This window comes from Thermobia domestica, chromosome 16 (genome assembly GCF_964235325.1).
Source record: "Thermobia domestica chromosome 16, izTheDome1.hap1.1, whole genome shotgun sequence".
Lineage (NCBI taxonomy): Eukaryota > Metazoa > Arthropoda > Insecta > Zygentoma > Lepismatidae > Thermobia > Thermobia domestica.
The window spans coordinates 2,187,954-2,210,601 of NC_137469.1; the positions used below are offsets into that span (position 1 = coordinate 2,187,954).

Below are 22,648 nucleotides of genomic sequence, written 5' to 3' on the forward strand. Positions count from 1 at the left end.
AGGTTGGGTGGCTTTTTAAAAAAAATACTGAACTGACATATCTAACATTGGCACTCATCTTCTTTATAAATTGATGTAAGAAACAGCCGATTGATTTCCAGCCAATTACTTTATCACTGGTATCTTTGAACAATGAGATAACAATGGAAGACAAACTTCGTTCTTTTCAAACTTGATACTTTGAAAAACTTATGAAAGTGGTTTTGTTATTCAAATACATATTCGCTCTAATCAATTTCAGAAGTAACATTAATCTTAGAATAACGTGAATGGCTGTAAGAGTTACCCTGAAATTTTTTTTTTTTTACATAATTCAGAGATTTTGTCTGAATTTTACTGGAGTTATAAGGAACCTTCAATTATCAGGCACCCCATTTTAATCGCTCCCCCTCCGCCGTCAATGCAACACGTCTAACCGTCTCCCCAGGAGTCCTGAGTCCACCCCTGATTGAGATGGCACATAAAAATAACTTTGTCTAATCTCTGTCATTATTTAGCATGGTTTAGTATTTTTTTTTTTTAAAAAAAAAAACGATATTTCTGCCACATTTAGAAAACTTTATTTGAAAATTTTCAAAATGTGGCAGAAATATATATTTTTTTAAATTACTAAACCATGCTAAATAATGACAGAGATTAGACAAAATTATGTACCATCTCAATCAGGGGGTGGACCCAGGACCCCTGGGGAGACGGTTAGGAGTGGGGCGGTGAAAGATTATCAGTTCTCTCTCTCACCAAACTTTCGAAGTACATCCGAATATGATGTTAATGCAAAAGAATTTTTTTCTTACTCAAGAACCCCAATCGCTACGCCTCTGACTTGAGCGTATGCGTGAAGTGATTTATTACGAACAAGACAGAAAGAATTGTGATAGATTGATTACAAGTAGTCCGGTTAGAAACACTGCTGCTTGCATTTTAGTTCCAAAACCGGCCGCCCGCACTCGTTCGCTGGTTGTGTGATACCAGAAAGTAGAGAAAGAACCAACAACACAATGCTCTCAAAAATGAAAAATGAGACAAAGCAAACTTGTATTTACGGCGTTGTTTCTAAGTCTCCCGCCGAGATAAGAGTTTTTCGCTGAATTTCATTCAATCTGAACCTCGTACCACTTTTAAGTTTTGCAGGTTGTAGGTTCTGAGCATCAAGGGAGCCATAAGAGGCCCATACACGTAAACACATGCCTGAAGAAACAGCCTGACTTGTATGAAAAATGATAAAACCACAGGCAAGTTGATCGTGTATGGCCTCGTTCATTCATGTTGAAAGTTTTCAAAATCTTCTGAAAACATGTTTGATGTTTTTGCCGTTCTGCATGCATGTTTACCGTGTATGGGCTCGTTCATGCAAGGTGGCTGTTTTATATTTAGGTCTGCCAATGACGACAGCGGAAGAAATCACGTGAGTCTCTCCTCCGTCGCATGCCAAGGTCGTGCAGTTGCAGAAAGAAAAAGCACGCGTTTCCTCGTCCTCCACATTTCTCAAACTACTTTCAGTATGTTGGACAGGACGTTGGTACGTGTGTGGGCAAAAAATTCTTTCAAGATGCATGATGAAAGAAACCTTTCATACATGTTGGTAATGCAAGTGCGTGCGTCTATGGCGCGCTATAGACGCACACACTTTCATGACCAACATGCATAAAAGATTTGTTTCATCATACATGTTGGAAGAATCTTTTTGCCCACACACGTACCAACTTGCTGTTCTACTTACTAGAAGAATGAATCAAAGGAAAGTCACGTCATTCCTTCTGGTGTCGTGATTGGCGAACCTAAATATAAAAGAACCAACTTGCATGAACGAGCACATACACGATAAACATGCATGAAGAACGGCAAAACTATCATGCACGTTTACAGAAGATTTTGAAAACTTTCAACATACATGAACAAGGCCATATTACACGATCAACTTGCCTGTGGTTTTATCATTTTTCGTGCAAGTTGGACGGTTTCTTCATGCATGTGTCTGTGTGTAATGGGTCCCTTTAAGCGGTATTTGGAACCCCTTCAAACAGGCTCCACATCAATTCAAAAACATGCTGACTCATCAACCTCAGAGCGTTTCTAGTTTCTCATTTCATGACCTCCTTCTGCTGAACTGTGGGTCTGGTCATATCATCTGTATCAACCTCATACCTACTATTCACTCTAAACAAAGCGATTGCTCATTTTCTCTTTCCAGAAGGAGGACCTGTAACGTTCGTGATTCCTCTGGCTGGAGCAACTGACCAATTTGTGATAAGCATTGGTCGTACACTGTCCATTCTTACGTGGGACGGGAGAAATGACAGCGTCCCTGTCACAGAGGATGTTCTGATGGTAGACCAAGGAAAGACTCGAAACAGATTCAACGACGCCAAAGTGGATGACAGCGGACGTCTTTGGGCAGGTAATACGTAATAATCTTCAATTGTATTTTTGGTTTATATACAATAGGTCAAAATTCGCATTGTCTTTCGAACAGGTAAAGGGACTATAGAGCTTATTAGTGGAAAGTAGGGAAAAGTGTAAACCACGTATTTAAATAGAAGTAAAAAAAAAAAAAAAAAAACACTATAATTATTGGAAGCCAATAAACAAAAGAACTAGAGAGAAGCAAGCGTAACTCCATTCTTGCACAAGGTGAGAACAAAAACAGTTTCTAATTTAAAAGAATATAATTTTAATATCAAAACCATTATCCTGTTCAAACTTTCGCAAAAATGTTTTTGGTAGTGTTCATTAAAATTACAAACAATTGAAGTGTGCGCCATCTGTTACGCGGGAAGTATCCAGATGATAATACAGCTCCAGCCAAATCTTGTCAAGCGTCACTGATGTATTTTAGTTTTTATAGCTGCAGTAATGCGTTCCTGACGATCACTTAGTACCCGGCTACTTAAGGCGATCGCAAAGCGTATTTGTTGCTCATGCCTACACTTGGAATACGCTGACCATGTATTTAAATGTAGGTGGCTAATCTCAAAAGTGAAAGCAATAAAAACGCGGAGAAAACGTCAGCTCCAGCGTATTTGGTGCGTTTCGGAACAATAGACCGCCTGCTTTTAAAATATTTCAAAAGGAAGGACACAAAGGAAAGACGTGTTGCCAGGCAAGGGGATTGTAGCAAGAAACAGCTGCTTGGAAGATGGTTTGTGCAGAGTATTCGGACTCTGCTAGTATAGACCTGGACTTGGCAAAAAGACCCGGAAACCCTCACTGGCTCACAGTATGATTTACAACTCTGGCAAAAGTAAAATTACTGAATAGCCACCTTGGCCGCGTTCGCTACAGGGTATAACGCACCAAAAACGCTTTCTCAAATAGCCAGTCTGTTAGTTCTGAGTACTGTAGGTATGATACATGGACTAGGTTTACCACATGTTCAGGAAGGCATTAGTGCAGCTATAAACCCCATTACATCTGTTACGCTTCATAAGATTTGGCTGGAGCTGGAATATCGTCTCGATGGTTCTCACGTAATAGATGGCGCGCATATCAATTGTTTGTAATTTCAATGAGCACCACCAAAAACGTTTTCAGTTTATGTAACCACTGCGAAAGTTTGAGTAGAGTAGTGTGGTCGATATTAAACTTGTGCCCTTTCCAAATCAGGGATTGTTTTTTTGTCCTCACCTTGTATTATGTAAATTGGCCATACAAATATTACATTTGTTCTCGTTATTTTGTGAGGTAGTCTATACATTTGGCATCGGATACTGGTAATGCTGTTATATAGAGACTAAATTCAAGTTAGTGTTAATTATGTGACTCACTATCATTGTCAGTTAAAAGAACAAATCTGACTGACTCAATTTAATAATACAAAATCGTTTTTCATATATTTTATTTTTCTATAATTATAATGTATTAAATACAGAAGTAAATATAATATACATTTGAAACTATAATCGAATAACTAAAGGTAAAATTTATTTAAGTTCTCACTGAAATTATTATTTTCCTTACCCACGTAAAGAGATCGATCAGCTTTTGACCTCGTACGCAGTGTTGTGCTTGTGTCCATGTGATAAGATACTAACGTGTAATTTTTATTTCTAGATAAAATAAATAGGTTTGAAAGTCTAATGTCTGGAATGAGTGTGTGTCGAATTGGGATTCGACATGTGCTCCCTCGTAACTACATGGTTAGCGTATGCACCTTTGGCTTGGGATACCCTGGCTCGATTCCCGGTAGATTTGGATCCCACGTTAAGCTATAGGTCTACGTCTTATATAACCTCACTACTGAAACGGAACGTACTCACCTTAAAAAAAAAAAAAAAAGCAACGAGTTAATTGTTCGTCCGAAGTGTTGACACTGTGTGTATCCAATGAGGACAATTTTTACGATCGTCATGTAACCATAGAGAATGTTATGTATATCAGCATTACCCAGGCACTAAAGTTATTAATAAACAGTGAAACCATTCCCACTTCCTTTACCCGTGCCAAGAAAATTATGTTTGTAGTTTTCTGAAATTTCAAGGACGTAATACTGACTGATTACCTAACCCACTGTCATAGTGCGGCTGGGAATTATTACAAAGGTCGTTACAGATTACTACAAAATCTTCGTTTTGCTCTGAAGGCAAAACACTGTTACGTATTCAACAAAGGTGTCTGCCTATTAGTCGACAATGCTTCCACTCATAATTTCGAGGAAACATTAGGGATGCGCACGAGTCGAGTCGAGACAGAATTTTCCTGAGAAAATTCGAGTCGAGACACAGTTCTTCCAATAGAAAAATATACGTTTTTCGAGTCAAGACATCACTTTTACAGCACATTTTCGAGACGAGACAGCCTCAAATCTTGTCTCGTGCGCATCCCTAGGAAACATTGAATGTTGTACAAAGCCTTGATACCAGTTACTTCCCCATCCAACATATTTCCCTGACTTTGTACCCTCAAACATCGTCTTGCTTCCAAAAATGAAGTAGTCGCTGAAACGAATGCGTTTTCTTCGCGTGTTGAGACCAGTTTGTCTGTCAAGCACTGGTTTTCTTGCTAAAATGACACTATCTGCATAGAATGTCGGTGAAAGCTGAAACAACATTTGGAGAAATATGCTCCTTTGAAGGAAGACTATGTAGAAAATAACAAATAACAAGTGTTAGTTTCGAACATGTAAGTTAGCTTCACTCTCTCTATGCGAGGGCAAAAGCTTATTGATCATTCCTCGTACATAATACATAATTGCAAGTACACTATAGAGTAGAAATAACTTCATATAATGTTCTACGTTAAACCTAATATTGTGTTTTGTTTCCTCTCCAGGAACAATGGGCTATGAGGATGAAAACGGCAATGTGGATCCAAAACAGGGCTCCCTCTACAGCATTGACCAGCAGGGTAACACCCTGACTATCACCAAACGGGTCACCAACGTCGATATCTCGAACGGTCTCATCTGGAGCGATGATAATAAACTCATGTATTACATTGATAGCCCCTCCAGAAAAGTCGATGTTTTCGATTTCGATATTACAAGTGGAAATATAAGTAAGCACATACTTCTTTTCAAACTCTAAATTCTAAGTACGTATTGTTATGTTTATATGAGTAAGTTTATGTTCCATCATCATCATCATCATAGGTATTCGCTATTATTGGCATGTCATTTGCTGCAACTGAGAAACTTTAAGTCTTCACGTACGATTTCTCTGTTTTGGTATGGTCCATTAATTGTAATCTCCTTCGCTCCCTCCGTCCCTTTCCTGCCACCATACCCTCTAGCACATCCCTCATGATACTGGTACAGTTCCTTCTTAGTCAATGTCCAACCAGTTTCTCTTGCTCTTCTTAATAATATCTAAAATAGTTCTTTTCTCCCCACCATTTCTAACACACTCTTATTCGTTTTCCACTCTACCCAGCTAATTTTTCCATTCTCCACACCCACATTTCGAAACTTTGTCATTTTTCATCAATCTTGCGTTATGTCCATGTTTCTGACCCATACAGTACAATACTCCACACGAAGCATTTTGTAAGTATTTTTCTCAACTCTGTTCAAGGTTCCACAAAATAGTATTGTTGTTATATGAGATTGTTATAATTCTAGGTTCTAATTTGGGGAGGGGGTGTATAGCGAGAGGTACAATAATTAAATCTCATATATCAAACTTAAAAAGAGCTTTAATAGAGTTACCGTAATTTTTAATGTGAATTTATGTGTCTGTGAATGAATTATCTTATGAACTTGGTAAGCCTAGCACAAACAGATTTCTCTGACACATACCTGATCATGTTCTAATAAGGATTAAGCTTCCATTTCCATGCTATTGATTGCTGTTCAGCTCCGACCCTGATGTGGTTCTAGTTGCTGGCGATTTATTACCTCGGAGACAGAGTACTGATGACTAGTAGTTCTTTACTAGTCATATACTGGTCATGCCGAACACCCATTGTTTCGGCGGTGTTAAACTTGATAGGAGTCGTTATGTTCATGATGACGATAGAGATACTGATCCAACTCCATGAACTACCTAAACGGTACTCCATGAACTGCATCAACTCCCGGATCTGTCGGAACTCCCCTTTTCTTGAAATTACCTAATCTTTTATATCAGGATCTTTGCTGAGGTTGATAATCTAATAGCTCGTGGATGTGACGTGAAGCCACGTGCAGTAATAAAGTATTCTGAGTCCGGGTTCCGGAAGTTCCAGAACAAATTTCGGAATTTAGGTAGATAGAAGTATGTCTGTGCTAGCTTTTCGAAATGAGTTCAATTATGTAAGTAATGCTGTCATAAGCGCATAAGGCAAATTCACAGACATGATTACATAACAGTTACATCGTGATCTAATTCTTACAAATGAACTTATTTTCGTATTTTCTTATTTCATGAACTAAAAATCAGAATCAGATTTAACTTGAAAATAAAATGTAAGATTGGTTCTGCCACCGTATTTTCTTCCTCCTAAAGGCTTTTTTTTTTTTTTTTTTTTTTTTTTTTGGTCATTCCTATCCTTGCTTGTATTTCATGTTCCCATTCATATCATCACTAATAATACTACCCAGATATCGAAAACTAGTCATCTGTTCCATTGGCTCCCTTCCTACTTCTGTATTTGATAGCGATCGCTTCGTTCCAATCACCATAAGGAAGGAAAAGACCATTCACGGTACACTCCAGGCACAGTTATACATTATGAGACATAAATGGCTATTGCATTTTCGAAGTTTATCAAACCCAGAGAGATGTAAGGATTAGAAAAACAGAAAAAAATATGCTTCGATTACTGAAAAGGAGGTTGTATGGAGTAACAGACAAAGTTTGACGAGGAACAGTTCAGTTTTCTTAAAGGTAAAGGCAAAAGAGATGCAACTAGATTATTAAGAGTAATCGATGAAATGTATATTTAAAAAAAAAAGAAGATGAAGAAGAAGAAGAGAGAAAGTTGTATTTATAAATCAGTAAAGGCTCTCGACTGGTTGACCTGGGAATTCTTGATGTAAGTTCTAAAAAATGTTGGATTGAAATGGAAGGAATAAGGACTCATAAAGGGAAACTTATTCGTATATAACTTATGAACCATCAAGTAAGTCTTAGAATAGGGATAGGAAGGAAATGACAAAGGCCAGTGCAATTGGAAGGGAAGTTCGACAGGGATCTTACCTCGCCAATGTTATTTATTATACTACCTAACGTTCACGTTGACTGAGCACTATCAGTAGTTCTTATCTTTGCCGAATGACGCACAACTGATAAGCACATTTCCGCCATCTGCAGGTTACGTACGCCCCTATTAATTACTTGCGAGCCAGCAGCAAGATCGTTTCGAACAGAATTGAGCTGCATAGTGTCGCTATCGACGGCTGATAAGCGAAATATTTATCAAATTGTGTGATTTTTACTATTATTGAGTTTTGTACTCATATTTAACACGTTAGCCGCCAAGCCATATTTCGGGGGTATTTTGTAGCCCACTATTTGTGCATCAGAATTATGCACATGGCGGCCAATAACTAAGAGAGGCGAAGGAAAAGACTAAAACAATTAAATAAGTTTTGAATTCTTTATTTGGAAGTTTTATATTACAATTAAATTAGAACAGAGTACTTGAATTGCTTGATATATTGGTTATAAATGTTGAACGATTGAAATTTTTAGAAAATCGGCAATTACTGATGGGAACCGTTGAAGCCAGCGTAAAAGAGCCATTAGGCACCAGGGACTTGGCCTTTTTTGTCTATGTAATTACTGAGAGCAGTCCAATGCAGCGATAATTTCCTAGTCGGACGCTGTAAGTCCTGCAGGAGTTCGCTCCTTCGTATATGGGAGCCGCAAATGTGGCGTTAATCTGGTCATCGGTCCTCATAAGATATCAGAGGTTCGCCCCTTAAACCTAACATTGTCAAATTTCGATTCCCGGGCCAAAGAAATGAACTTGTACCAATAACTGTAGACACTGTAGAATTATGTCAAACACCATCTATTAAATTTCTAGGAGTATATGTTAATGAAGATTTAACATGGAATACTCATGTTGAATACATTAATACTAAACTCAGTTCACTCTGCTTTGCATTCCGTAGGTTGCAAGATAGTTTGTGCAAGGAAGCTATCATGTCCTTATACTATAGCAAAGTTTTTTCAATAATAAACTATGGTGTTATATTTTGGGGTAATTCGAGAATAATTGCTAGTACATTCCGAATACAGAAAAAAAATTATTAGAATAATGTTTAGTATGCCTGAACGATCCTCATGTAAAAATATTTTTAAAAAATATAAATTATTGACATTACCTAGTTATATATATATATATATATATATATATATATATATATATATATATATATATATATATATATATATATATATATATATATATATATATATATATCGCACAATTATGTATGTAATCGAGCACAAGGATTTATTTACTTTAGCTAATACGATTCATTCATACAATACTAGGCAGAATTGTAATATGTATATTATCCAACAGAATTATGCAAATTTTAGCAAAACTGTGTAGCTATATGAATTGTATAAAATTATATAACAAACTAGCAGCGTTCACCCCGCTTCGCTGCGGTCACCCCGGAACGCAATAAACGTTGTTACTTAGATAATTTTTACTTTTTCGCTTTCAAGTGATATGATAAAAACCATAGAAGATTGCATTAAATGTTAACATTATATCGCCTGTCATTTATGTTAACCCGCCCCGCTTCGCTGCGGTCACCCCGGAACGCAATAAACTTTGTTACTTAGATAATTTTTACTTTTTCGCTTTCAAGTGATTGCAGTAAATGTTAACATTATAGCGCCTGTCATTTATGTTAACCCGCCGAGTGACACGGTCATGCGGGTTGCATATAAATACGTTTATTTTTACCTATGATGAATAACTAACAAAGGATTTGTACGTTATGGACACTTGAATGGTCAATTATCTCAAGACACTGGTAATTAAAAATTAAAGTGATATGATAAAAACCATCTAGGGTCCAAATCCTAATAACCCCCCAAAAATAAAAGAAATTGGTTCAGCCGTATTAGCGTGATGAGGGAACAAAGGATTTTGTACGTTCTCTTTTATATATAAGATTACCAACAAAGTATAAGGACATTAACGAAAAACGGATATTCAGAAATACTCTGTTAGAATTATTGTTAGGAAAAAGCTATTACTCTGTGGAAACTTATCTTACTGATAATATATAGAAAATGTAAATCATATCTGACAACTGTAATGCTTAATTGAGGATTGTCCTCATTTGTAAGCTATGAACAGGCAAATAAATATGAATATGAATATGAATATGAATATGAATATATGTAGTTACTATAGGAACTACCGAATGTGGCGATAACTTTGGGGTCATGGGTTCGCCGTAAGAAGTCATGGGTTCGCATTTTTCTGTGTGTAATTATTAATGGGAGGCCTTGAATGCATCGACCACTTCCTGGTCGGATAGTATAACGTGTCAGGGTATTGCCCCTGGTACATACGGTAGAATTTACAAATATTCGAATCCTTCGTCCTTACTGAATGTTTAAATTCAATTTCTCTTTGCAGGTAATCGACGAACTGTTTTCGACTATGAAGCAAACAACATAACTGGAGTTCCAGATGGCATGACAATCGATACGGATGGAAATTTATGGATTGCTTGTTTTAATGGTGGAAAAGTAAGCTACATGCTGTATTTAAAGTAGAATGTAAAGATTCGATATCAAACATTTGGTCATACATACATAACATGCATAGAAAGAAAATCGCTTAGTCCAAGATACGGCGAATGGGGTGTACAAGCAAGAAAGTTGCTGTTACCATTTTGAGCACTATGGAAGAACACAATTGAGCTCTTGTAGTACATTCTTATGAAAATGGAGAGCAATACATTCTCAGCTGCAGAATGAGATAATGATAATTTAACAGTCGGGTAGCAAACAGTTTTTCAACATGTCAAAATATGTCAAAGACAATTTTTCAATATGTCTGTCACACTCGCTTCAGTGAAGGAAAATGGATCATCCACTTACCCACAAAACGTGTTGAGGATCGTTTATTTTTGGAAGTTCACAATGGTACCTTGTGAATATAATTACTTTTTCTCCAAACAGGAACAGGACACAACTTGCCATTGATGATGACTGTCGTTTTCTCGAAGTTGATGAGTCTTCTTGCAAAACCATTTTTCTTCCCTTCGAGACAATCGCGTCTTTTTGTTTTGTCTACTGGTGTAATGATCTACACCAGTCACACCTTGTACGGGTTAAATCACAACCGCTTACGTAACATTTTTAACACTTTAATTTTCGCCATGTCCAATTGTCAGATTTATCTAGCCTCTAATTTCGGAAGATTTTGTTGAAACATGATCCGCATACTTTAAGTGTTGTTATAAGGCAAATGAAGTGTACCAGTTAGACTTTACACGAGCATCCTGTTTGCAGAGACTGTCGGTACCACTTGGTTATGTTACTTTTGTGTGTGACGTGTTTTCTAAACCGCGCACAAAACCGATGCCATATTGTAATCACAGTCCTGGATAGCCCAAAACAGAACACATAGAAACTTATCTTGCTAAAACGCCTTCTTTAAAACTGACCTGAAATTAGCATAACAATCAAACTATTGGTGGCGCATGAAAAACTTGCTCAGTTACTGCTGCTGGTTGTGTGAATTTGCTCTTGTAAATTGAGAAATAAATCTATTAGGGCTTAAAACTCTATCCCTCGAAGAAAAAGTAAATGATTCCTCTATTTATGCGTGTGGTTTAGGCACAATGAATTTGTTTTTGATTTGGAATTAAATATTCAAATACTTTGGAAAATAGATTATAGTAGGTCTATATTTTATCTTGTATTTCTATGGACTATTTAATGGTAATTCTAATCTTGAAATAATGTATAGAAGTCACACTCAATTGTACACACAACCACCATATGTTAAATACCATAGATTCTTTACTTGAAAGAGAATACATACTGTATATATAGCCCTAACACAGAGTTACTTAATTCACTGAGTAATTCTATTATTATTATTAAGTATTGTGCCTTTCGAGGTCCTGGAACTTATTTATTTATTTATTTATTTAAAGTGGGCCTGGAAATGCTTCTTCTACATTTCTCGATCTTCCTCTTTTAACTCCCAATATTTTCTTCTATTCTTCCAATCATCGATCACTTGTGTTCTTCTTCTTCCTATTCCTCGCTTTCCTTCCATCTTTCCTTCTATAACGATATGAAGAAGACAATTTCTTCGCAAAATGTGTCCAATCCAATTGGACTTCCTAGGAAGGATGGTGACTACAAACGTCTTTTTCTCTCCTATTCCTTTCAAAACATCTTCGTTTATTACTCTCTCTGTCCATTTTATTTTCTCCATCTTTCTCCAACATCACATTTCGAATTCTACAATTCAATAAATCTGAATGTTTATCTCCCTTCAGAGTATCGTCATATCTACAGAGTAAGATATTTATTTGTTGCGAAACTAAGATTCTTTCTGTTTGCACAGATGAATTCATGCAATCAATGAGAGTAAGAGAATGTGCACAAGTTGTGTGCCACTTCGTGTCCCAACAGTATACATAACTTCGTTGGCTTTACGTCGGGCAGTAGTTGCCATGGTTGGCAATTAGAAATAGTAATATGTTGGCCCAATGTAGTTTAAATTTTATGGTGGCCAAAGCAACAATTTACCGACATTTATCGAACGGTTTCGGCGTCACAGTCGTAATACTAATTTTATTTCTTTCGTAGGGGCTACGCTGGCAGTTGGATTGGTTGTTAAATGATTGACTAAGCGGTAAACTTGGCAGTTGGCTAGCTGATCACTTTTCCCTGTTGGACCTATTGTACCAAATTTCACAAAATTAAATCCCCACGTTAAGCGGGTTTGCATATCCAGGCTCCTAACTATGAAAACATTTACGCTCACTCCAACCTCAATCATTTCACGAATTCAACCTGTTTTACGTATGTTATTAGGACATAATATCGATAGTGATTTCTTCTAAAAACACTTTTATACATTGCAAGAGCTGTAACGTCCAAATATTTACTGAAAACTCATAATCGTATCGGAATAAACAAAAGCGAGTATGGAACAGTAAACTGCTTTCACAAAAGGCAAAAGGAGGTGTGCAAAGGCATACAAAACGGTCGAGTGGTTTGGGTCGATACACCATCAATCACATGTTTGTGTGTTCAAACCCGGTAGCAAGTTGTTTCTTTTTTAAGTGTCTTCCTATTTTCATCCGGAGGCTGAAAATATTTCTTTGAGCAACTCATTGAAAACTTCTTTTGTTTCAAATTCGATTAGAACGGCACATTATATGAATTGCGAATCATAAATCCATAGCTAAAAAAAAAAAAAATGAAGTATACTCACTACTCCATTAACCTCTGATTTGTAACAAAAAACTATTTATAAACAGTGGTGACTTCAGAAAATTATCCTCGGGGGGAATTTCAATATGCGGGTGGGAGGCAAACATTGGTAGTCCACATTGAGCACGATCGAATATATGGTCCTGAAGGCGGAAATTTCTTAGCTCGAAAGGGGTCTCAAATTCTCCGTCAAATCACGTCCTGAAAGTATCATTGCTTAAAAGCTTTTCGTAGCAAATATAATATTACACTTGTTTCTCGTTCTACATTTAGAATTGGTAAAATCATAACTTACAGAGGATTATAATAAAAGCATAAAAATTACAATACCAATCATGTATAAATTATCCTGTAAGTTACCAACTTTGGGTCAGATTAAAACTCAAATATTTGTTTTCGGATTGCACTTAGAAGTAAGTCCTCTCTATATAATCCTGATTGGGAAACCATGTATAACTCTAATTAATTAATCAATATTTATACAAATATTTTTTTTTATTTTACTATTTTTACTATTCAATATTATATACACAATCAAAATCTCGAAAATGTATATTGTACGAGTGCAGATTCGGAAATAAATGATTATTTATCATATATATTGGTCTCTATTCGAAATTCTATTTAATCGAATCCGACAATAACACATACAGAAACATTGAGAACAGGTGAGAAAAAGAGAGAAAAATGTGCTGTACCCGGCGGAGACTCGAACTTAGCTCGAATGGTGCTTTATAAGCCGAACGCCTTAGACCACTCGGCTATGGTAACAACTAGTAATTGTAGCAAAGGCTTCGAGTAGTAGTTCCTATTACAGAATAACGTTTTCTACTGCCTAAAATTTAAACCTAATTTACTTTGATATAATATATCTTTTAATTTGTTTCATGAACACGTTTTCGTTACTTTGATGAATGATGTATGTTGTAGATATAGATTCTATTACACGTTTTTTCGTAAATATTATAGAAAGTATCAGTGTTATTTATGATCTTTCATGGAAATTGACTGGCGCATGCGCAGTACACAGACAGTTCAATTGGAAGGCGAGGAAGGAAACGCTAACACAGTGTTAGAATGTTTCATCGCTGTGAAGTATAAAGAACAGCTAAAATGAATTTTGCGCTTGTCATTGCGTAAAGAATCACCAGGTTAATGTTTGTCCAGGTTCTCACTGATCAACTGGACTCATGAAAAATAATTAATATTGTCATTACTGCACAATATGAAGAATAAAGAACATAAATTACACCACATTGTTCTCGAATTCGAACCTAGCTAAGGAGGGGACAATAAACAAAATGTGATTTATTAATTCGAATTGAGATAATTCAATGAAACTAGAAATTACACAATCAAAAGGAAAAACATCGTTAAAAAGACAATAATACTTTTATCCGAGGTGTGAAATAAAGTTATTAATTAACTGAAATGAAAGTAATATTGGGCATGATATAGAGTAAGAAAAAAAAAGTAAATGTATTTTTAAAAACGTTCAAAGTAAATTCACAAATACTTTTTGAAGATATACTACTCTTCCTTTACGTTTTAACGAACTAAGTGAACAAGCAAAGGAAAAGAATGAAAAACGAAAGTATTGCTCTTGAAAAAATATAATAAATAAATGAAACTTAAATAAATGTTTACACAAAAAATAACACACTAGTACTTCGTGTAGTCACCTCCAGAGTCAGTAACTTCGTGTAGTCACCTCCAGAGTCAGTAACTTCTTGAAGTCTGGAGGGGATACTAGATACAAGTCTCGAGCAAGACGGTGTGTCACGAAAATGTTGCCACAGTTCCATAACATGATTTTGAAGAAACGTTTGGTCTCTGTCTTCACGTCTCTCTTCCCATTCTTACACCATGTAGGCCCAGAGATGTTCAATTGGGTTCAAATCTGGGGATAGAGGGGGCCACTCAATACAAATTAACTCTGGATGTTCACTTAGCCACTTCCGTGTTTGCCGGGAAGTGTGAACAGCACTGTTATCATGCATAAATATATATTCTTCCTGTTCGGGGAAGTTTATTTCTAAGGACGGTAACAACGTATTTTCGAGGATAATAATGTAAACACTGCTGTTCATTCTCTCAGGCACCGCAACCAAACCTCCAGGACCAGCAGCCGTCATGTATCCCCAAAAGTGTGCTGATATTTGTCCTGAACAAGAAGTTCTGATAATATTTTGTTCAGCATACCTGGTTCCGCGCGGTCTATACAATATAACTCTGCCTTGTTGGTTAGACTTGAAAACCTTCTCGTCGGTCCAGATGACTAAGTCCCAATATGACTGAGGTTGGGTTATGTTATTCTGTGCCCATTCCATTCGTCTGGCCTTGTGAGTTTCAGTCAGGAGAGTCTTTCTAGCGGGTCTTGAACAGTGTAGACCAGCCCCCAATAATCTTCTTCTTATTGTTTCGTGAGAACAATTATATTATCTGGCTTTGTCCAAGAGGATTGATGTGTGGCGTAGAGGTCTGTTGATTACTTCTGTAACTAAAGCTTGATCTTGAGCTGCAGTTGTCACTTTTGGCCTTCCACTTCTTGACCGAGATCTGAACCATTCACCACCTTCTTCATGTCGCTGAACCCATTTCTTGACCGTTTTCTTGTCACATACCAGATCTCCAGCAATCTGAGGCACAGTTTGTCCCATTTTTGCTCGGCCTATGATTTCTCCTCTCAGAGCAACAGACAGTTCTCCACAACCTTTAGAGCGAGGCATTTTCAGAACCTGTTAGAAATTTGCGTTCTGGCGTGTATGACAAATGGTAAAGTGCATCTTTCTGTTTCTACTGCGCATGCACCAGTCAGTTTTCATGAAAGATCATAAATAATCCTGACAATTGTTGTAATATTTATGAACGAATACGTAATAGAACCTATATTAACAACATCACTCGTCAAAGTAAAGAATACCGCAAACATAAAACAATTTCAACAGACTATTACATCAGGCCAAAATAGGCTTAAACTTCAGAGAACACAAAATAAATTTCATACTGTCAACACGAAACACGCTTACTATACTTTCAACCTGTGACATTAGCCGAGTGGACTAAGGCATTCGGCTAGAGATTCTGAGGCACCGTTCAAGAGTAGTTCGAATCCCACCACAGTACAATTTGGTTTTACCTCTTCTTGACGTTTCTGTTTGTGATCCTGCCGGATTCTATTAATTATAATTTCGTAATACGCTAAAATATACGTAATATTTGAAATTCTTAACCTCCCATTTTTACATTTTTCAAGCTCAGTTGAGAAGAAAGAGGGAAAATGAAAGTACAAATATTTACAATAATTACATAGCATTTACTGTCATTGTAATTGTGGATATTTTATTTATGAAAATGTATAATGAACTAAAAATATATTTAGTAGGTCACATGTCTCCATTTTTCTATTCTAACTTGAAAGTTACAGTTTAGGCGGTGACATATCAAAGACCCCGGGGGGTTGTAACCCCTCCCATTGAAACTTTTATATTCTATTGAAATAAAAGTGTTCCAGTTTATAATCTTGGAAAAGCAACAATCACTGTGTGTGGAGGACGATTTATTTATACTACGATTTATTAATTCCAAATGTGTAGAAGATGTGACTGTATATTGTGCATAATCATTCAAGAAATATAACACAACGAAGGAACTTCGTAAACCCTTCACGCCACCCCAGAAGGATGAAGTGCGTCCCGTCGTCCCTTGGTTGGGAACTACTGCTTGTGAGGGAAACATTCTAACAGTGTGTTAGCGCTTCCTTCCTCGTCTTCCAATTGAACTGTCTGTGTACTGCGCATGTGCCAGTCAATTTCCATGAAAGATCATAAATAACACTGATACTTTCTATAATATTTACGAAAAAACGTGTAATAGAATCTATATCTACAACATACATCATTCATCAAAGTAACGAAAACGTGTTCATGCAACAAATTAATAGATATATTATATCAAAGCAAATTAGGTTTAAATTTTAGGCAATAGAAAACGTTATTCTGTAATAAGTACTACTACTCGAAGCCTTTGCCACAATTACTAGTTGTTACCATAGCTGAGTGGTCTAAGGCGTTCGGCTTATAAAGCACCATTCGAACTAAGTTCGAGTCTCCGCCGGATACAGCACCTTTTTCTCACCCGTTCTCAATGATCTGTATGTGTTCTTGTCGGATTCGATTAAATAGAATTTCGAATAGAGACCAATATATATGATAAATAATCATTTATTTCCGAATCTGCACTCGTACAATATACATTTTCGAGATTTTGATTGTGTATATAATATTGAATAGTAAAAATAGTAAAATAAAAAAAATATTTGTATAAATATTGATTAATTAATTAGAGTTATACATGGTTTTCCAATCAGGATTATATAGAGAGGACTTACTTCTAAGTGCAATCCGAAAACAAATATTTGAGTTTTAATCTGACCCAAAGTTGGTAACTTACAGGATAATTTATACATGATTGGTATTGTAATTTTTATGCTTTTATTATAATCCTCTGTAAGTTATGATTTTACCAATTCTAAATGTAGAACGAGAAACAAGTGTAATATTATATTTGCTACGAAAAGCTTTTAAGCAATGATACTTTCAGGACGTGATTTGACGGAGAATTTGAGACCCCTTTCGAGCTAAGAAATTTCCGCCTTCAGGACCATATATTCGATCGTGCTCAATGTGGACTACCAATGTTTGCCCCCCACCCGCATATTGAAATTCCCCCCGAGGATAATTTTCTGAAGTCACCACTGTTTATAAATAGTTTTTTGTTACAAATCAGAGGTTAATGGAGTAGTGAGTATACTTCATTTTTTTTTTTTTTTTAGCTATGGATTTATGATTCGCAATTCATATAATGTGCCGTTCTAATCGAATTTGAAACAAAAGAAGTTTTCAATGAGTTGCTCAAAGAAATATTTTCAGCCTCCGGATGAAAATAGGAAGACACTTAAAAAAGAAACAACTTGCTACCGGGTTTGAACACACAAACATGTGATTGATGGTGTATCGACCCAAACCACTCGACCGTTTTGTATGCCTTTGCACATGTTCTTTTGCCTTTTGTGAAAGCAGTTTACTGTTCCATACTCGCTTTTGTTTATTCCGATACGATTATGAGTTTTCAGTAAATATTTGGACGTTACAGCTCTTGCAATGTATAAAAGTGTTTTTAGAAGAAATCACTATCGATATTATGTCCTAATAACATACGTAAAACAGGTTGAATTCGTGAAATGATTGAGGTTGGAGTGAGCGTAAATGTTTTCATAGTTAGGAGCCTGGATATGCAAACCCGCTTAACGTGGGGATTTAATTTTGTGAAATTTGGTACATGCTGCTATGGTGGCCATCTCTCCATTGAATAATCCTTATACGTACATTCCTTCGCCACAATTTACCTTTGAATACTCAATTGCCTGAATCATATAAACATTACTGGTTCTTCTAATACTTTTCTTGTATATTTACATGTTCAACCACTATTTTTCAAATGCCAGAACTCCATGGGAGAAACGTTCAGACATTAAACTCAAAAAACTTGGAATTCACATGCGCAGTCGCATGATAGATACAGTAGCTCTTCTTGCTCCTTAAGAAAGGAACTACGTTCCGATATGACGTCAGCTCGATAGAAATTTCGAATTTAACCGTTGACTGACATGTGATTAAAGAATCTTGTTGTGCACAGAGAAGAAAATAAACAGAAAGATGAATATCCAAACCTAGATATAGTATTAAAGAAATTGAAATAAAATAAATATTTCTATTTAAGGGAATAACGGCTAGAAAAGCGCAAACAATTGAGTAGGTGACAAATATCCAAGAGGGTTAAGGTTGTCTATCTCTAGGGGCAAAACTTTTTCGCAGCAATTGAGGAGTTTGATGTAATAAGGGCGTAAGCGAGTTTATGCCCTTCTTGCATCAAACGCATTTGTGGCTTTTGCCATGCTTGTTTAGCCTCTTGGTAACATTTCAATTCAATATCGAAATAAGATGCTGCATATTACATTGTTTTATGTAAAAAAAAAAAAAAAAAAAAAAAAAAAAACACTACTTAAATTTTCAACATTGTTTTTCTCCAACTGCATGTTTCAGACTTACGACCTTATTGCATCAAACTCCTGAATTTTGGTATTTTGTAGCATTAATTATCACAATTTTCGCATTTTGTCGCATTTATTTTTTTTAATGTAGCACATTTTTTTAAAAATATGGAACTTGTAAACAGTATATTTTTGGTAGTAACTTGTATATCTAATACAAAAATGAGGATATATCTTGATTACGTGCACATTCTAGCTAATATATTCACTAAGTATAGAAATTAATGCAAAAATTTTAAACACTTCCTCTAACCTCATCCTTAGTTAAAGCATAACATTTAGCAGATATTACAAATTCTTCTTTTAAGTTTGTTCTCCTGTCAGTAACAATCATATTATACTTGGAAAAGAATCTCTCGGCATCAACACTCGAGACTGCAACCATACTGAACGTAATGAGCTGACAGCAAATAACAGCAAATAACTTTTCAACTGTTTAACAATGATACAATGTCAACTTCCTTATCCTGACTGTTGAGAACTTCAATAGCCTTACTTTAAAATTCACAGTAAGCAACCAACAGAGCATGAACATTTTCAACACAAAACACAGTCAAGGATTTAAACAACAAATCAGTTTTGTTGATGTCTACATTTTTATGAAGTGAAACAGTTTCTGGATCAAATAACTCACAGAGCTTTTTCGTAAATGCAACGTTTTCTAACTTAAATAATATAGGAGATGCGCTTTTTACTTAATATTAGCAATAATTAACAAGAATTCCACTTTTTCGTTTTTATTCGCATTTATCGCAAGTAACGCCGAATTTCGCAAAAATTCGCGATAATATAAACGTGATTTCTGGCTCTGAAACGAAAAGTTTGAGGTTTCCTGAAACATATACTCATTTTTTTTTTTTTTTTAACGTTTTGCACATATTGCATTAACGAAGAAGTTTCGTCTCTATCTGATATTTCTGAACAGCACCTAGTGTTCAGCAGTGGCGGATCGAGAAGGTAAAAACGGGGGGGGGGGGGAGGAAAGGAAGAGCCCGAATCCAGACTATAATAAATATATCGTAAGTTTACTATAAACTTTCAAAAAATATAAGTATATACGTAATAGATTAAATTATTTTTGTCGTTCAAAAAACTCGGGGGGAAGGGGGAACGTAGGCTTACGGCCTGGGCTGGATCCGTCACTGATTCCCAGAAACAAATGAAGTAGATAAATGCATGTTGATTGCTACGACTATCCATGACGTCATGTGATACAACCAACAGCAGCGCTAACTTGGTGTGACTCAATCAAACATTGATTGGTTCTTTTGTCGAGCAGACGGCCAAAACGAATTTTCATAGTACATATAGGAAGTTACTTATCTGTATGTATTCTTGTCTGTGTAAAGTTCTTTCTCAACTATTACAAATAGAATATTTTATTTATTTTAGGTACTGAAAGTGAATCCAACTACAGGAGAACTGCTCTATGACCTCGATCTTCCTGCCTCAGAAGTGACATCTGTAATGTTTGGAGGTCAAAATTTGGACGAATTATATGTCTCCACTGCACGCATTAGGATGTCGGATTCAGAAATTGCTAAGCAACCGTTGGCCGGATCAGTTTTCCGAGTTACAGGCCTTGGTGTCACGGGATATCCAACGCAACCGTTCCCATTCAACGTAGACTTTCGAAGAAAGTTTGTTTAAATTACAATTTTGTATAAAGTTTTGTAAATAAAACATATGGAGGCAAAGGTTTATATATATAACGTTTAATTAAGTATGAAGAAGATGAATTTCAATTCAAGCCAGAGCCTGATGTTTCACACAAGGCATGTAAACGTATCGAGAAGGCTTTTTTTTTTTCTGAGTATAATACATCTCTACCTTAACACACTTATTCCAACATTTAACTAGGAATTTTCGAGAGTAACTCCTTATATTATAATGGTACTAGATATTGCCTTAGAGATAAGTCAAAGACTATCCAGTATTACAAGAAAGAAGCAGCAGGGTTTCCATGTTTAATCATCATCCAGTGCAGTGGCGGATGTAGCCCAGGGCCGGGGGGCCTAGTCCCCCAGTTTTTGAGTGACAAAAATAATTTAAGCTATTACTTACATATTTTTAAAAAGTTTATAGTAAACTCATGATATATCTATCATAGTCTGGGTTCCTGCTGCTCCCCAGTTTTTACTTTCTAGATCCGCCACTGATCCAGGGTAGGAATCTGCTTGACTTGATCGAATGTAATTAGGAGACAAAGCCCTCCAATGTAAAATCTCGAGACACGATCTCCTCTACTACTTTCAACTCTTCTATTTTTGCATCTTTCTAGTATTTTTCTTCCTACTACTCTCAAACGTGGTAAGAAAAAGGTACACGGAAATAAAACATTCGCCTTACGATATTGAAGAAAGGACAGGAACGTCAAACCAATTCCAAGGTTGTAGATCTGAGAAGAATGAACTTTGCAGTTTCTGGATTGCTTAACTTTTTTCTGCTACTCTCAATATTTCTGTGGTCGTTTTTATTTCCCCATTCCTTTGCACCTGAACCTGATAAACAATTATCCAGGAAGAGGTAAACGACGTACCACCTAAATTTCCATCTTAAAACTAATGTCACAAGGTCAAGAGATTCTGTTCGTTTGGTATCAGCTAACGCAGATTCTTTCATTAAGCTTCAGTCCTCGCCGAAACAATTCATACAATACAAGGAGAAGAACCTTTGTACCCATGATCAGTTCCATGCAGAAGAGGCTTGAACCACTGACTTAGCCGTAGAAACTCCTCCCTAACTTCTTGCCGTTTTAGCGAGGCAACAGGTCCAGAAGACAGGACAAATGCAGTTCCAAGTGAACCAGTTGGAGATCCAAACCAAGGGCAGACTAGTACTCTCAACCTGGTAACCTCAGTATTCGAAGTCAGTATCAGAAGACGAAGATGCAGAAGATATAAGAATATGAAATGTGTCAGATGTGGGCCTTTTTTTTTTATTCACCTTCTTACCCACTGCCAATACTCTTTCACTCTGTTTGTACCATTTAGAAGTGCAAAGTTTATTTATCTTTTTTTTTTTTTTTTTTTAAATCTTTGAATATCATCAAAGTATCTCAATCATATGAATAATAATAATCCATGACAGAGCAAGTTAGCGGATAAATCTGTATCTTCTTCAGCATGTCTTCACCCCTTTGAAATAGTTCTACCGTAACTAAGAGACAGAAATATAGTTATTAGCGAGGAGATTTTGGGTTTGATTCCTCTTACACCTTTATCTGCTAAGTTTTCATCAGAGTTTATACAATTTTACAACTTTACAAATAATCTCACTTAGACTCAAATATCTTTGTTTCCTTTTTTAAAGATTTTCTGCAGCTGAACATTTCCTCCTACTTCTGCTTTGAGATTAAAATGTTTCCGCAAGTACTGAACACATGTTTACATAGACAAAGGTAAAGAATCAAAGCTCTTCTTGGTACAGGTGAACTGTTTCTGAGAATTTCATTACTCCTAATCAAGGAAATTAGAAAAACACGCTAAGAATAATTTTAAATATGAAAATACAGTTATCGCTTGACAGTAACAAATGTAACGCAAAAGTTATCGGCCGCGTTCCTTTAAAAATGAACGAAGTTCCTATTTTATCCTATTATAAAATCAAAAACACACCCCTTTTTACCGTTCCTGAGAAATGAACGAATTAATAAAAATGAATCCCATCTGAATACTGCTAGAAC

The 22,648-nt window shown here is 36.1% G+C and overlaps 1 protein-coding gene across 1 annotated transcript in view; it reads left to right on the forward strand.

The window, feature by feature from the left end:
- LOC145672398 (regucalcin-like) overlaps positions 1–20,690 on the forward strand; it is a 45,585-nt gene extending 24,895 nt beyond the window's left edge. The window contains exons 3-6 of the mRNA XM_081741552.1: positions 2,192–2,398; positions 5,269–5,493; positions 10,027–10,139; positions 20,356–20,690. Coding sequence (XP_081597678.1) covers positions 2,192–2,398; positions 5,269–5,493; positions 10,027–10,139; positions 20,356–20,613 — 803 coding nt within the window. The 3' untranslated portion in view covers positions 20,614–20,690. The remainder of the gene's footprint in view (positions 1–2,191; positions 2,399–5,268; positions 5,494–10,026; positions 10,140–20,355) is intronic.
- Positions 20,691–22,648: the final 1,958 nt, after the last annotated feature.